The 16,348-nt window shown below is 31.5% G+C and overlaps 2 protein-coding genes and 1 non-coding gene across 5 annotated transcripts; 1 reads left to right on the top strand and 2 right to left on the bottom strand.

Moving 5' to 3' along the window:
- Positions 1–653: 653 nt before the first annotated feature.
- LOC114186404 lies at positions 654–804 on the bottom strand. The gene has a single exon (XR_003605063.1). It is a non-coding gene; the product is annotated as a U4 spliceosomal RNA (small nuclear RNA).
- A 103-nt stretch (positions 805–907) lies between these two features.
- On the bottom strand, positions 908–5,553 carry LOC114183903 (putative leucine-rich repeat receptor-like protein kinase At2g19210). 3 transcript variants are annotated; one of them, XM_028071080.1, is made up of 13 exons: positions 5,302–5,553; positions 4,588–5,134; positions 3,948–4,423; positions 3,645–3,795; positions 3,496–3,567; positions 3,248–3,316; positions 3,090–3,170; positions 2,807–2,958; positions 2,353–2,576; positions 2,136–2,262; positions 1,963–2,028; positions 1,692–1,881; positions 908–1,603 (listed from the first exon to the last, which is right to left on the bottom strand). In XM_028071080.1, the coding sequence occupies exons 1-13, from the start codon at positions 5,459–5,461 to the stop codon at positions 1,564–1,566; spliced, it is 2,355 nt and encodes a 784-aa protein (XP_027926881.1). In that variant the 5' UTR covers positions 5,462–5,553; the 3' UTR covers positions 908–1,563. The 3 variants fall into 3 exon arrangements, with proteins under 3 accessions (XP_027926881.1, XP_027926879.1, XP_027926880.1); XM_028071078.1 differs by having other exon boundaries at positions 908–1,590; XM_028071079.1 differs by having other exon boundaries at positions 908–1,590; positions 1,963–2,025.
- Positions 5,554–10,000: 4,447 nt separating this feature from the next.
- On the top strand, positions 10,001–15,884 carry LOC114185309 (LRR receptor-like serine/threonine-protein kinase IOS1). The gene is made up of 14 exons (XM_028072966.1): positions 10,001–10,116; positions 10,948–11,054; positions 11,176–11,707; positions 11,968–12,443; positions 12,548–12,686; positions 12,767–12,838; positions 13,037–13,108; positions 13,183–13,263; positions 13,913–14,067; positions 14,181–14,428; positions 14,514–14,640; positions 14,827–14,895; positions 14,989–15,178; positions 15,298–15,884. The coding sequence occupies exons 3-14, from the start codon at positions 11,325–11,327 to the stop codon at positions 15,698–15,700; spliced, it is 2,415 nt and encodes an 804-aa protein (XP_027928767.1). The 5' UTR covers positions 10,001–10,116; positions 10,948–11,054; positions 11,176–11,324; the 3' UTR covers positions 15,701–15,884.
- Positions 15,885–16,348: the final 464 nt, after the last annotated feature.

Genomic DNA, 16,348 nt, shown 5'->3' with positions numbered 1-16,348 from the left:
TTATATTTTATAATTTTAAATTTTCTCACAAATAATTGTTATATATTTTAAATTTTAAACACCACTTTTAAAGAGTCATGAAACATTTGATATAAAAATTATCTTATAAAAAAAAATTATCAAACATTCAGTTTCTATTGTTTTAAAATTAATTGTTTCAACTAATAATTATAGGACTTTACCCTAAGGGAGCCCTTCCAGAAATTAAGAAAGATCGATTCTTTGTTGGGATCCTTCCTTTCTTCAAAGGGAAGGAACAAAGATAGAATTTCCTCAATGTGCCCCACTCGTTCTTTTTTCTATGGTCAGAACTTCATCTGGGTTCGAATTTAGGACTTTACCCCTAAGGGAGCCCTTCCAGAAATTCTCGAAGGCCTAAGATAAACCACTCGTTCTTTTTTCTATGGTCAGAACTTCATCTTGGTTCGAATTTAGGACTTTACCCCTAAGGGAGCCCTTCCAGAAATTCTCGAAGGCCTAAGATAAACCACTCGTTCTTTTTTCTTCGAAACCACTCGTTCGTACTCGTTCGTTCTTTTTTCTATGGTCAGAACTTCATCTGGGTTCGAATTTAGGACTTTACCCCTAAGGGAGCCCTTCCAGCCACTCGTTCTTTTTTCTATGGTCAGAACTTCATCTGGGTTCGAATTTAGGACTTTACCCCTAAGGGAGCCCTTCCAGAAATTCTCGAAGGCCTAAGATAAACCAAGGCCCAAGAGGGGATTTGGAAATAGTTTTCAACCTGCAATAGACGCGCCTCGGTTAGAACCTCACCAGCTGCGTCATTGCCCCAAGCGCAAAGATACTTTACACATCTGTCTGACTAGTGATTTATTAGCATTTGTCAGTATCAACAAATATTCATTTCCTATGTGGGACTTCGCCAATGTACCGGTGGGTTGCTAGATCATTTTCAACTTGCTGACTTGATCAGCTATCCCAGTTATTCATAGCAGCATTCCTTCTGTTTTTTACATGCTCACCAAAAAGAAAAAATATATCACATCCAATCGTTACATTTTTCACACACACAGATTTGTCTTTCTTTCTAAGCAGTATGTATGCCTTTTATTTTAGAGGGATACTGGATTTATTCTATTGTAAATCCACAAGACTATATATAGTTGGAGGTTGAAAAAAAATTAGAAAACTAAAAATAATAGAAAGAAAACTAGAAAACACATTCTTGATCATTATCTTGCATCTGGGCCCCAATGAGCTTCAAGATCAACAACGTTCATTTCAATGGAGTTGACGCCTTCTTGTTCTCTACTCGCTTCCATTTTTAAGGACTCTTTCAGTTCAGCGACAACGTAATTCATTGATGGTCTTTGGATAGAGATTGAAGGCACACAAGCCACTGCTGCCTCCAAGGCCTTCCACATAGAACCAAAGTCAAAATCTCTTTGCATCTTTGGATCAACAATTTGTTGTATATCTCCCCTTTCAAGAAACTGGTTAACCCATTGCACAATGTGAGTGTTCTGATGACCTTTTATTATAGCTGGCTGCCCGGTAATTAGCTCCAAAAGCACAATGCCAAAACTATAAACGTCGCTTTTTTCAGTCAGCCTGCTGGATATGTAGTATCTGTAAAAGCAAACTCAAAAGGGTTGAAGAAGATATGTTCAACTTGAAACCTCCTTGTAAATATAAAAGAAACTGCACCATGTTTGTTTGATAGAACTTACTCTGGATCAAGATATCCAAACGTGCCAATAACTACAGTTGATACGTGACTTTCATTTTCAGCGGAGAAAAATTTTGAGAAACCAAAATCAGCTACTTTTGCTTGCATTTTCTCATTCAGTAAAATGTTTGCAGTCTTTATGTCTCTATGGACTATTGGTGGCTTGCAACCGTGATGCAAGTACTCGATACCTAGAAGTACAAGTTCCAATACAGTAATTCAGCATCCTTTAATCACAGGAAAGTGAGGAATGTGCAAATCAAAGCACTAACCTTGAGCAGCATCAACTGCTATCTGAATCCTCTGTCTCCAACTCAATGGTTCTCTCCTAGGATCTACTCAGACACAAAAATAGAGCATAGTTTCTTGTTTACTTGAATATAGTCATTGATCAAGTAACTATGCAATGCAAGCATGAAATGATCGGGGAAACAAATTCATATACCTGAAAGATACTCTTCCAAGTTACCATTAGTCATGTATTCATAAATGATGGCTGTGCGTCCAACTTCATTACAGTATCCAAGAAAGGAAGCTAAGTTCTTATGATGCACACGCATTAAGAGTTGAGCCTGCAAATAAGTGGAAGCAAGCCATCTTAGTTATAACATTTCTTTAAATTCAAGATATGCCTTCTTAGATTTCTATGGTGATAAGCTTGCCTCTGTCTGAAACTGCTGAGATCCTTGAGGAGATTTAGAAGAGAGCATTTTGACAGCAGCTTGTGTGCCATCCTGTAAGTAACCAAGATAAACAATTCCATACCCTCCCTTCCCAATTGTTTTGTCAAAGTTATTGGTTATAGTCATTATCTGAGAGTACGAGAACTGTTTGTTGTTTGTCTTCAGCACAACTTCTTCGTTTGATCTCACAGCTTGATTTGAGGCTAAACAGAGTAAACATAATTTATGATCATCAGAAAGTCATCTTTATTTTACACTGCAAGTTAAATATGTGATTTTTTCGTTTTTATTAAATACATTATTTCTTTGTCATTTGAAGTGAAAAAATAATAGTTTGTTCTTTGGACAAAAGGAGTTTAACGCATTTTGAAGTCAATGATTGTGAGAGCCTCAGTTTAGCTTCAAAGTAAGACTATTTTATCTATTTTCAGACCTGTTTCTTTGTTGCGTCTCCTCCAAATGATAGTCAGCACAATACCCAATACAATGAGAAAGACTACAGCTGAAAGAATGCCTGCTACAAGTGGAACAATATTGTTTTTCTTCTCTTCACATGGGCCTATTGGGCAGAGATCCGGATCCACACTATGGTCATAACAATTTTGTTTCAAGAGATTGAAGAAGAAAAGAAAAATAAAGAAGTTACAAGAAAAGGTAGGTTCACTTCCGTGAAGCTTAGGTCAGTGAGAAACTTATTATTTCAAACCAAAACAAACCTCAACATAAGGGAACCATTATTTGATCTTTCCATGAGAAGTGGAGGAATTTCACCCGAGAGTCTGTTCCCTGATAAATTGCTGCTAAGATAGCATATGTCAGATGACTATTTTGATTTCCACTGACAAATATAGATACTGAAATCTCCATAACTTACAGAGTTTTTAAGTATTGCAGCTTTGAAAAATCAGGCAGTGATCCTGTTAAGCTATTATTTGATAAATCCCTGAAAAACAAAGCATTGTTTTTATGTTAAACTAAAATTATGGTAGACTAATAGTTGTTGTCTAAGGAATCCATGTTAAATGCTAAGTACAACTTTAAGAAGAAATATATATCATATTTTCCAACCCCTTTTTGGGAAGGAACAGAATTTACTCATCCTGTTGTCAAATTAACACTTACAAGAATTCCAAGAATTTGAGTTCCAAAAAAGAATCAATTATGGGGCCATCTAATCCACTGGACGCTAGGTTTCTGCATGAAGTTCAAATAAATTTTGGTCTGCGGTGATTTAAACAATGCAAATTCCAATTTTGGAAAACAGAACTTACAACGCAGTTATTGTTGGTGGTTCATATCCATTATTGCTGCAGTTTATACCATTCCAAGAGTATTTCAACGGTGCACAAGGGTCTCCTTGCCAAGATTTACCCAACGACGACATCAACTTGTAATATGATTTGATGGACATGATAGCCTTAACTATAATTCTCACAAGCATATAATGTCAATGTCTGTTACTTCGTTAACGAATTTTTCTGACTTATTTATACTTTTACTACCTTTCTAACAGTTGTTACTGGTACTATAAAAAACAAAAGGAAATCAAAGAGAGGACAAGGAACAACACTAACCATCTTCTTGACCAGTAGGTTTTTGCAAGAATTCTTTAACAACATAAATCTCCATCGCATTTAGAATGGGAGGATGGGTGGAATTTGGTTTCTTGTACATAGAAAACTTGAGCTTGCTTCCCCTAATGGCCTGTTTACTTTCTACCGTAGTTGACAGCAAATGCTTGGGAGTCACAGATTCAGACAAAACTTTTCCATTCAGTGTAATGTCGAATACCCTGCTTTCGTTGTCCTTAAGCTTTTCAATTTCAGCAAAGTGCATGTAAACATATGAATCTGAAGTAGGATTTCCGGTGTCAAAATCAAATTCCAGAGAATCATTTTCATTTGTTGGTCTCAAAGCAGTTTTCATTACTGCTGCTGGAAGGTGATAAGCAGTATGGTTCAAGGAGTCAATGGGTTGGGAAGTACTGAGTGGTGTAGAATCTGGTAAGTTGTAAGGATACCACATTCGATCATAAGTATCTTCGTTAAATCTGCATGTTATCAAACAAAATTAAAAGCTAAACAAAGAAAGCTAAATGCGATTCTTGTATGGACAAATAGAATCTAAGTACCCGTGACTTGTAAAGAAATTAAACTTGTTTAACATATGTGGAAATGCTTGCATTGCATATGTAACAGATGAGTAAGTACTTACCTCACTATTTCATTGGTTATTGATCCAATGTCAAAACGTCTATATAGGGATAAGAGTTCAGAGTTTGTTCTGTAACTGGAATGATCAAAATGCCTCACCTCCAGTGCTGATATAAAAGGAGTTCCCATATCAGTATTCAATAAACAAATATATAATTCATCCAAGGATGGCACATGTAAAATTTCCTTGATTACAACATGAGTGGCATTTTCAAACATCACAGAGTCCCAAAAATTGACCCCAACATAGAGATCAAACTGTGGCAGCTTGTTCAAGTCATCATAGTTTCCATACATAAAAGAAGCTCTTATCAAGTAAATAGTATTTCCGCCTTCTGGGTGTCGTAGTGTGTAGCAGTTTCTTTTATCCTCAGGGAAGCTTCTCACAGTAGTGAAAACTCTTTGGGGTATTTCAGAACTGAGCATGAGGGATATGTTTTTGCTTGTTCCAGTGCCAATAAACTGTGCATCTGAAGTGTAATGAATCTGAGTTTTCTCATCAGTGTAAGCCACTTCTTCTGCTATCCCACAGTCAATGGAAATAGAACCTACAATTGACACAAACTGACATCAGAAGAATACATGGATTGGATATAATAATAAAAAATTCAGCACTTTTTCTTTAACCCTTTCTTTTAGATTTAGTATTTAATAAGTACGTATAACTTTTCTGACAATTTTGTACAAGCTCAGAGCAGTAGAAGAAAATCCTCACCACTGACATCATCTAGTTTCCTTCTTCCTTGTTTGTGATGCATAGAGTTCTCCTCTGTGGCCAGAACTATGGACATTCCTGAAAATTCTGAAATGGTATATGCAAGGACACACCATAAGGTGAAGCTCCAAGCCCAATGGCATCTCCATTTTCCATCCATGAAATTTCATAAAGAGATCACCATTTGCTATTTGATATAAGCAGATATTATGGAACAATGTATATGGTTTGAGATTAGAAGAAAATGATAAGTCATATATGATAAAGTCTTATGGAGTAGTTGGAAAATTTATTTAGGAAGATATTTATGTTACCACGCAGGTTGATGTTTAAACTTTGAAGTGCATTAAGTTCGTGGACCCGAAACAATTCAGGATCAATCAGTAGAAGTTACCAGTTTGGCGGGGAAAAAGTTTTAGTGAAATTGGGTGCAGTCACCAAAATAACGTTTCAAGATATGCCTTGTGAGATGCTGACATACTAGAAAACAGTCAATAAAGGGCGAGAGAATTAGATCCTTCATTAATACTCAATGAAGGCAATTAGAACAATGTATACACGTGACATCATTTTATAGGAAAAAGAAAACAGGGTGAGGTTTTTATAGGCATCTATAAAGTTTTATTACTATTATTATACTTCGAAATCCCGACTAAGATAAAATATAAGATGAATTTAAAATATATACTCGACTAAGATAAATTTAAAATATATAGGTAAATGAATATAAATTTACTCTTATAAATCGATTTTGTTAATTCGAGTTAGATTTAAAATTTATTTTTTTATAAATATAAAAGAAACTAAATATTTATCTCTTGAAAATAAGATTTTATATTAAGTTTCATGTATGAAAAGATTATAGTTAAATCTGACAAAGTTTTCACCAGAGCAGAGAAATTTGGAAGGTTAATCAAAATTTTATCCTTAACAAGTAAAATTTCTAAGCGGATATTTTAGAATTACAATTAAAATATTTTAAATTCTTTTTCTTCTCCTATCCAAAAATGAGTTGGAGTTAAGTCTACGCTAGAATCCTATATTATATTATGTATGAATGAGAAAGATTCCCTATTACTTTAAAGTTTTAAATTGAGTGTGGGTATTATTGTTTTATGATTAACTTTTATTTATTAATGAATATTTTCTCCATGTTTATCTTCCCATTTAAAAATTAAACCAAATAAAAGAAGTCTAAAAGTAGTTGAAAAAAATATTAAACTATTGATAAAAAGCTATGATGCACCAATACTTTTCAATGAAGTATTTGATTTATAAGATTATAGTACAATACAAGAAAATATTTGAATAATGATCAATTTTAGAGACAAAAAATAATTAGTCATTATATAGTGACCAATTAAAGACCAATTTAAAAATTAAAATTTATTGACAACTAAAACAATTCCAAAATATTATAATTAGTCTCTAAATTGATAATTAAAATAGTTTTTATCATGAATTGGTTTATAAATTTGTCACTAACATTAACTACTAAGATTTTGATTACCAAAATAATTGGTTTCTAAATTGGTCACTAACATTAGTTAACCAAAATAATTTATCTCTAAATTAGTCTCTAATGAGGAGATGGGTCTCTAACATATCTTTAGTTACTAAAATTGGTCATTATTCGGGAGTTTTCTTATAATATTACTTTTACAATTACAATAATTTATATTTTTTTATGTTAACAACTTTAGTACATATACTATATATTTATTATATTTTTAAGAATTATTGTACACTTTTCAATATTCATATTTATCACGTATCGTATCTTAATATTTTTAAAATAAACGTATCGACATGTCAGATACGTGTCGTATCCGATACACATATCGTATATATGCATCACACATAAAAAAAAATAAAAAAACTAATGAATACTCAGAAGTTATCCATAATATGAAGTTCAGTGAAACCTTTCAGTTTGGTTTTAAAACAATTTTATTCTCAAAAATGCAAATTACAGAGACCGAAACTGTGAGATGTCATTGCCAAGTAGGACCAGTGACTTAATACGATGTGGACAACTATAAATAAATATCATATTTGCATTCACACAAGCTGATAATAATAATTATATATAATTTATTTTAGATGAAATTGTATGCATGTTTTATGCGTTTCTTTTTCAGTTCAATTTAGAAATTCACTTCACTAATTATGAGAAAATATTGACATTATAATCATTTTTTTTGGTAGAAATTACAAACACCTTTTACAAAAGTAAAATGTTTTTTAATAAATAAAACTATTGTAAATAATAAAATTCTCATTTTGCTTAAGTACTTTAACAAAATGTATATCTTATATGTATTTCAAATTAAATTATTAAAATGAAATTTTAATTTTAATTAGAGAATACAGTCGAAATATCTATGATATCGTATTACACTATAAAATATTCTAATAAGTAAAGGGCTATGGTGTGTTCATGATGCGATATACCAAGAAATACGAAGTAACATATTTTGCTCAGAATCAAGCTTATAGAAAGTCTTCTAAGACAAAGAGATATACACTTATAATTAATTCAAAATTCAGTAGGAGATATTTTTTGTAGTATAAATCACAAGTATATTTTATAAAAAATAATTTTATTCGCTTTGGTAAAGTCATTATGTCTTGGCAATATAACCAAAAATATAAGAAATGTGGAAGCAAAACCAAAATCAATTCTTTTAAAAAAAATATAAAAGAAACAAATTAAGAAAAATATTAAAAAAATTTAACATAGAAAAATCCCAATACCAAAAAAAAAAACTTAAAACCTATTTCACTAAAAATTTTCACTAATAATATTTAATAGATATATTACAAGTTCTCTTAAACCTACACACATCAATAGAAAAATATTATTTTTAGTAACAAAGGTGGTTAACAATATAACAAGGTAGATAACATTAATAAAACCCAGATGAATATCTCTAAACAATAGAAAAAATCAAATACATGAGACAACTGATGTAAAACATTTTTCCAAGTTAGTTTTTTGGCACATAACAAATTGGTTACTTTTTTTTTTCAGTCTCTTTTTTGTGTTTTTCTCTTTATCACCAAAGACACTATCTCTCTGTCTCTATCTCTTCCTGAAAATCCAAATAAAAATTATGTACTTTTTTTAATTGCTTATTTAATGGGCTACAAGTCCATAAAAAACACTTTATTTACTGTCTTTAATTAAGTCAATACGAACCAATAAATCAGTAATTCATTTGAAATTATGAAGTATAAATCTCTTTTTATGAGTGTTTATTAATAGGATACATTTTATGTTTGCTTTCATATTATAATATAATAGAATTCCCTTATAGAACTCCAAAGCAAACTAATATATTTTAGTAAAAAATAAATGTGAAAAGTATTTAAGCAGAGGACTTAGAATTTGTGTTTTGTCATTAATTATGACCTTAAAGTGAGGGTATTACGATTTATTAGTTTGTTATCATGTTTATTTCTAGATTATTATTTAATACATACTACTTCTTATTTTATTATAGAAGAATCTTTATAGTGTTTAGAAATGTATAAACCCGGTTGGAAGTCTCACATCGACTAGAGATAAGACAATTTTATAGTATATAAATGAGATGTAAACCTCATCTTACAAGCTGGTTTTGTGGGGTTGAATTAGACTTAAAATTCACTCCTAAATAGTATCAAAACCAAATTAAAATCTATCCTATATTAAATATAATAATTTTTATTTATTTAATTTATATTCATATATAATTGCTATTTTCTAGTTGGTTTTGCTAAGAGTCAAACTTCTTAAATCAACCATGTTCCGATTTGGTAATAAACTTATCTATTATTATAATAAATAAACAAATAAATATAAATAGTAGATAAGAATCTCTATAAAATCATCAAATTGTAAACATATACGTAGAAAGAAATAACTTAAATCATCAAATTTCAACGGTTTGTTGTTCGTCCACTTCAAGTCATGGTCGTACCTTCCCCTGATACAATGAAGAAAATAAAAATTGCTTATCAATTAAAATTTAAAAAAAATATAAAAAAAAGTCTTTTTTTTTTGCAATATTTTGTAACAAATTTGTAAAAAAAATCTAATATGATATAAAAAATGTTAGTAATAAGTGTTTTATAATTAATATATTATTTATTGTTGATAAAAAAAAATATAACTGAGAAGAAAAAATCAACCAGAAATAAAGTAAATAAAATACTTTGAATTATACATAACACATATATATAAATTTATAATACATTTATATGGGAAAAATAATATTTTTATATTATTTTTTTTCGTAATATAGGGACTGTAAAGCATGTCAATCTGTCTCTTTCTTTTTTCCATTACGCAGTTGAACGGTGTAGTCAAACAACTTAAAGTGTTAATTCATCGTATAACTTGTAATGGGCTGATGAGCTAAACTGGCTTAACTTCTTGCACCCCCATTATTATTAAAAACAAACATGGTCCATACACGAACCAACATCATCTCCTACTACAAACAAGTAATATATTAGAACCTTTCTCATTTTTTTCCCAATAATAATAATTATAAGTGGTAATTAAGATGTGGTTGTGGGAGGTTGAAAGGAAAGAAGGAAAGAAGGAAAGATTAGTTTTTGTTTTGTGTTTAAGTCAATAGTCATCGTTTGTTTCTTTATGATTTCTGCCACTGCAGCGTATTCCACCTTATCTTCTACTGTAAAGGACAAACTCTTGCATCGTTAAATACTTTTCATCTCTCCATCTCCCTTCATCCACCTCAAATACCTACATCGGAGGGATATCATAGTAGCTGCAGATAAACACCATTTCCCAGCAACTACACGGTGTGTTTACTATAATATTATAGCCTCATTTTGATTCACAACTTTACATATTTGTTTCTGCACTGCTACCTAGGATATGTTCGTTTCTTTTCCTTTTTTTTTAATACATGCATGCATGCATATGTTGTTAACCTCCTCTCTTTTGTTTATTTCTAATATCTTTTATGGTCTTATCATACATAATCTTCATTTTTTATTTTAACTGTGGAACATCAAATTACAGTTATATATTAAACTGAAAGTACCAGTGAGTTTGACCAAGGTAACATATTTATCACCTAAGCTTCACATATCCAATCTTAACTACTTCTTTCAGTAACATGGGACCAAAAAAGTTACATGATCAGAATAAGATTTACTATACTCTACTTCTGGTTTACATGTGTGTTTATATATAAACATATTTTCATATTTTTAATCATCAAATATTTTAAAAAATTATAATAATATAAATTTCAAATCAAAATATCAAATATGAATCGGATAAATGTGATACAATTATAAAATATTTTACAATTTTACATAAATATGACAATCAAAATATCGTTAAATTTTGTAAATATTAATAAAATAAAGTTGTTAAAGTTAAAAAATATTTTCTCAAATTTATAAAAACAAAATAAATATTAAAGTTTAAAAGTATTTAAATATTTTTAGAACTGTTGCCTTTTTTTATTTACCAGGATATAGCATACTGTACACTTTAATTACATAGATATATGACTTTTAAAATAGATGAGGAATCTGACCGTAGTTTTACTCTCATAAACATTAATTTCTGAAAAAAAAAATAAACGCCTTCTCTGCAAGCTAACCACGATTCTTTCTCAGGTAAAAGTTTCAAAATATGGGGCTGGTGTATCTGTCACCCTGCAGAATGTTGACTTTCTTCATTTGTTTTCTGGGTGGTTTACTTATTCAAGCTCAGCACTAAGCAGGTTTGATAAAGGATAACATGAATTTCATTTTTCTTTTGTCTAATATTAAGAACTTCATTATATCATAATCTAGCAAAATTTAGCTGAAGTCTCAATTCATAAGCATATTTTTATGTTGTAGAATTCATCAGCATAGATTGTGGAGCTCCTGCAGATGTCAGATATACTGAAAGGCGCACAGGCATAGATTACACTTCAGATGCAAATTTGATAAATACTGGTGTGAGTAAGTCAGTAGCATCTGAGTTCAAAGAAAAGTATCAACAACAGATGTGGACTGTGAGAAGCTTCCCGGAAGGAAAAAGGAACTGCTACAAAATAAACATCACAAGAGACTCTAAGTATCTTATCCGGACTAGTTATTTGTACGGAAATTATGATGGGCTGAATAAGACACCACAGTTTGATACTCATCTCGGGGCTAACTGGTGGCATACTGTGACTCTGTCCAATGCATCCACTCCTCAAGGCAAAGAGATCATACATGTAACGTCACAAGATTATGTACAAATCTGTCTGGTTAACACGGGCTATGGAACACCATTTATATCTGCCATAGAATTTAGAACTTTGCCAAATAATATTTATGTCACTCAATTTGGCTCATTGGAAACTTACTACCGGTGGGATTTAGGTTCAAACCAAAGCTACAGGTGAGCTCATGTTGGGATAACATATCCAAGTGTGAGTTTATTGAATAAAAGATAAAAAAAGTTGAACATTATATAAAAAAAAATTCATAACCTCGTTATTTTAAGATTTTGAATTGGAGGTAGTGTAAAATCTTTGACTGTGCTAATGTCTAACTAGTGTTATACTTATCGGGTGTCCTCTTTCAAGTTGAATTAAATATGTTGCATTAAACGGTGTATTGGATATTAACTGCACCTATTTTCTACTTAATTTTTCACAGGTACCAATATGATGATTTAGATCGTTTCTGGTATGACAAATTTGGTGACAGCAAAGATTGGTCACAATTAAGTGTTTCTATTCCTGCCGAGTCATTAGGGCAGAATGATTACAAACCGCCCGCAATTGTGATGAGCACCGCAGTTACACCAGCAAATGCTAGTGCTCCACTGCTAATAAGTTGGGAGCCAGAAAATGAAACTGACCAATTCTATGTCTACATGCACTTCACGGAATTGTTCACCACGAATCAGACAAGACGATTCAACATCATGAGGAACGCTGAATCATGGTTTTCAGATTGTTCTCCAGAGTACCGACGTGTGCTTACTATATATACGCAGTCAGCCATCAGCGGAAAAGCAATTAACTTTTCACTGGAAAGGACCGAAAGTTCTACCCTGCCTCCCATCATTAGTGCCGTTGAAATTTACAGAGTACAAGAATTTCATCAATCTGATACACTCCAAGGAGATGGTAAGTCGCGAAACTATCGTATTTTAAATCCATTTCTTTTGTATACGTTGTTGTACATGATCTTAACCACCTTTTACAATTTTTTGTTATCATTTCAAACATAGTTGATGCCATTACTACCATAAAGTCAGTTTATGGAGTGAAAAGAGATTGGCAAGGTGATCCATGCGCGCCTGCAACCTACTTGTGGAATGGTCTCAACTGTACTTACGGTGACAATGAGTTACCAAGAATCACAACTTTGTAAGTCATGTTGCCAAATTATTGTTATAGGTTTATAAAACTGAGAGATATCGTATATAATTATTCATTGAGCAAAACAGGAATTTATCGTCAAGTGGATTATCAGGAAAGATTGACCCTTCAATCTCAAAGCTCACCATGTTGGAGAAGCTGTGAGTTTGTTTTTTTTTTTTTTTCTTTTATTTCACCCGATTCAAAGATAGATCAGACAAGAAAAATATCTCGTTTAAAACTTTTTATTCTTTCTTACGTACTTATGATGTATGAAGAATCGACATGTATTCTGCCTCAAAAATAGATGAGTCAAGATTTAAACGTACTTGAAAAACGCTAAATTATTTGTTTTGTAGGGACTTATCGAATAATAGCTTAAACGATGAGGTTCCTGATTTTTTGGCTGAGTTACAACACTTAAAGATCTTGTAAGTTACTGGTCCATTAATTGAAGTCAGAAAAGAGAAAATGATTATTTATTAATATTTTCTTGTTTTGGCAGAAACTTGGAGAAGAATAACCTCTCCGGTTCAATTCCGTCGGCACTTGTTGAAAAATCTAAGAAAGGTTCACTAACCCTAAGGTATATGAATCTTACTAAAAGTACTCATTCCTAATGTGGTTGCTTATAACGACGATTATTATAATTGATTATAATTCAAAGAAAGACTATTCTCAGTTATTATTTGACTTATCTTATTATACAAGTCTTTGTTTAAGTATTTAACAGAGCATATAGACAAAATATGCTATAAATTTTCTAACTTATTTTTAAGAATTCAGATGATAAGTCACTAAAATATTCCACAGCTTGTTTAAAATGAGTTTAACGGTCTATTTCTTCTACCATATGAATTCTTAAACTTTTTATTTAAATTTAACATAGTCCATATAAAAATTATAGATATTCAATATATAATTTTTTTAATAAAATTAAAAAAAAAAACTAAATTTATAAAACTTAAAACTTAATTAATTCTAACTATATTACATAATTTAAGAAAATTGAATAAAATAAACTTTTAAACTCGCTCATTGATGAAACCAAATATGGATCCAATCCGACCTTTTAAAAAACACCCGATCAAGTAATAGGTTATAATTAGACATTATGTTTTCAAGGGTGATCAAACTCAGATTTATCAGAGCCCCAGACTTGACATGATTAACTTTTACTCTACTTGCAAGGCTGCTTAAACTTTGAACATAAATCTTCTGTGATTTCCATGCAGTTTGGGTCAAAATCCATATATCTGTGAACATGGTCAATGCATCGAGAACAGACATAACATTGTTATGCCCTTGGTAGCATCAATATGCGGGGTTTTGATCCTTCTGGTGGCTGTGGCAGCTGTATTGTGGATCCTTAAGAGGAGAAAATCAAAAGGTGGGTGATGCAACAATGATAAAAGACTGATAACTTTTTTTTTGTTGATAATTTGCCAAACATATATTCAACTTTAACTGCGAGTTTCCAAACTATTGTACAATATCTAACAGCTTGGATGGTAGAAAAGGATCAAAGTGAGATCTCCCTGCAGTACACAGAACAAGATGACTCATTAAAGAAGTTAAAAAAAAAAAAATATTCATACTCTGATATCATTCAAATCACCAACAATTTCACTACAATTGTTGGTAAAGGAGGATTTGGAACAGTTTATCTGGGCTATATCGAAGACGCTCCAGTTGCTGTCAAAATGCTTTCCCCTTCATCATTTCGTGGTTATGAGCAATTTCAAGCAGAGGTAAATGATTAATCACTTTGCATTTGGTTTTTGAGCTGAGTAATAAGTATATATGGCTAAAGATGGTTTTGGTTTTGATTTTCAGGTTAAACTTCTAATAAGAGTTCATCATAAAAATCTGACTTCCCTTATTGGTTACTGTAGTGAAGGAACCAATAAGAGTCTCATATACGAGTATATGGCTAATGGAAACTTAGAGGAACATCTCTCTGGTTAGTTCCCAAATAAAACGAAGTTCTTTTTAAAAATCTGTGCAAATCAATTTCCTAGTTAGTTTTTGCATTCCAGAATTCTGGATATGGTATTTTCATATATTGCCCAACTGTATGAGTTGTGTATGACTGACTTCTAGTAAACAAAAAAATCAGCACGTATAGAAAGTTAACATGTTCTTGCAGGCAAACACAGTAAATCAAAACTCTTGAGCTGGGAAGACAGACTGCATATAGCAGTGGACGCAGCCTTGGGTAAGAAAATAAACTTCAAATTATGCTTTTTGACAGTTTTGTGAACTCTCTTTTACTCTATCGTAACTTGTTTTTCCATAAAATCTAATATAGGATTGGAGTATCTGCAAAATGGTTGCAAGCCACCTATAATACACAGGGACGTAAAATCTTCAAACATCTTGTTGACTGAAAACTTCCAAGCAAAATTATCAGATTTTGGTCTATCCAAAATTATCCCAGCTGATGGGAGATCACATGTGTCAACTGTTATAGCTGGTACTCCTGGTTATCTGGACCCTGAGTAAGTACTTGAATTACTGTCCATCCATTAATTTCTCGGAAAATGAGATTTTGAGATATCATCACATACATACACCGTCAGAAAATAAACTGGGTTTCGTGATTTGTCTTGAATTGCAGTTATTACACATCCAATAGATTAACAGAGAAAAGTGATGTTTATAGCTTCGGAGTGGTTCTTTTGGAAATAATCACAGGCCAGCAGGTAATAGCAAGGAATGAAGAAAAGAGTCACATAATTGATTGGGTTAGATCCCTGGTTGCATTAGGGGATATCAGGGCCATTGTTGACTCAAGGTTTGAAGGAGATTTTGACATTAACTCAGCCTGGAAAGCCGTGGAAATAGCAATAGCTTGTGTTTCTCTAAGTCCCAACGAAAGGCCAATTATGAGTGTGATAGTGTCTGACCTAAAGGAGACTTTAGCAACCGAAATAGCTCGAACAAAATATAACAGTGGTGCAAATTCATTTGAACCGCTCAATGTGAATCTGAGCACCCAACTCATTCCTCATGCTAGGTAAATTCAACTTGTTAAGGTGTGTTCGATGATGGAAAATTATATGAATAAGCCAACGCATACAATAACTTTTACTCTCTTCGTACCTTCTCCCAGAGATATTTGTATAAATGCTTCTTCGTTCCCTCACTTGTTGATTACCAAATAATGCATTTGAAAAAACCAGAGCTATTACTAGTTTCCTTTTTTCTTATGTAGTTTGATAAAATAAGTTGTCTTTCATGCTTCAAAAACTGCTGTATTTTTTGTTTTTCTTTAAATTAGATTTTGATCTTTGTACAAAGTAAAAATTTCAAAATTTGCCAACATACCTCGCGACTGCTTTGGTAAGATAGTGCTGTGTAAAGTATTCGGACAACTCTAAACAAGATGTCTAAACCAGAAGACGACGTACTGAGTATTGAATTTCTCTTTATAAAGATGACAGTTTTTAGGTTCTATTTGATATATAATTCATTTTAAATAATTTTTTTAATTTCATCTCTTTCACTCTTTATTTATTAAATATTTTCATATTTAAAAATTTATTATTTTATTTTTCAACAATATATTAAAATACGTAATTACTAAAAAAATAATATGATAATCAAAGAAAAACTAAAAAATGTTATGAAAAAAGATATATTATAACTTTACAGTCTATATTCATAAA

This window comes from Vigna unguiculata, chromosome 5 (assembly GCF_004118075.2).
Source record: "Vigna unguiculata cultivar IT97K-499-35 chromosome 5, ASM411807v1, whole genome shotgun sequence".
Taxonomy (NCBI): Eukaryota; Viridiplantae; Streptophyta; class Magnoliopsida; order Fabales; family Fabaceae; genus Vigna; species Vigna unguiculata.
Note: the sequence above shows the minus strand (reverse complement) of the source record. Positions and strands in the feature narration are given on the sequence as shown.

What these genes read in the sequence shown, in the direction of transcription:
- LOC114183903 (XM_028071078.1), bottom strand. Translation starts at nt 5,461, where the DNA reads ATGGATGGAAAATGGAGATGCCATTGGGCTTGGAGCTTCACCTTATGG. An exon ending in ATAACCAATGAAATAGTGAG is followed by an intron (nt 4,424 to 4,587) that starts GTAAGTACTTAC and finishes GATAACATGCAG; the next exon opens with ATTTAACGAAGATACTTATG. An exon ending in GAGACGCAACAAAGAAACAG is followed by an intron (nt 2,577 to 2,806) that starts GTCTGAAAATAG and finishes TACTCTGTTTAG; the next exon opens with CCTCAAATCAAGCTGTGAGA.
- LOC114185309 (XM_028072966.1), top strand. Translation starts at nt 11,325, where the DNA reads ATGTGGACTGTGAGAAGCTTCCCGGAAGGAAAAAGGAACTGCTACAAA. An exon ending in TGATACACTCCAAGGAGATG is followed by an intron (nt 12,444 to 12,547) that starts GTAAGTCGCGAA and finishes TTTCAAACATAG; the next exon opens with TTGATGCCATTACTACCATA. An exon ending in AAAGGTTCACTAACCCTAAG is followed by an intron (nt 13,264 to 13,912) that starts GTATATGAATCT and finishes ATTTCCATGCAG; the next exon opens with TTTGGGTCAAAATCCATATA.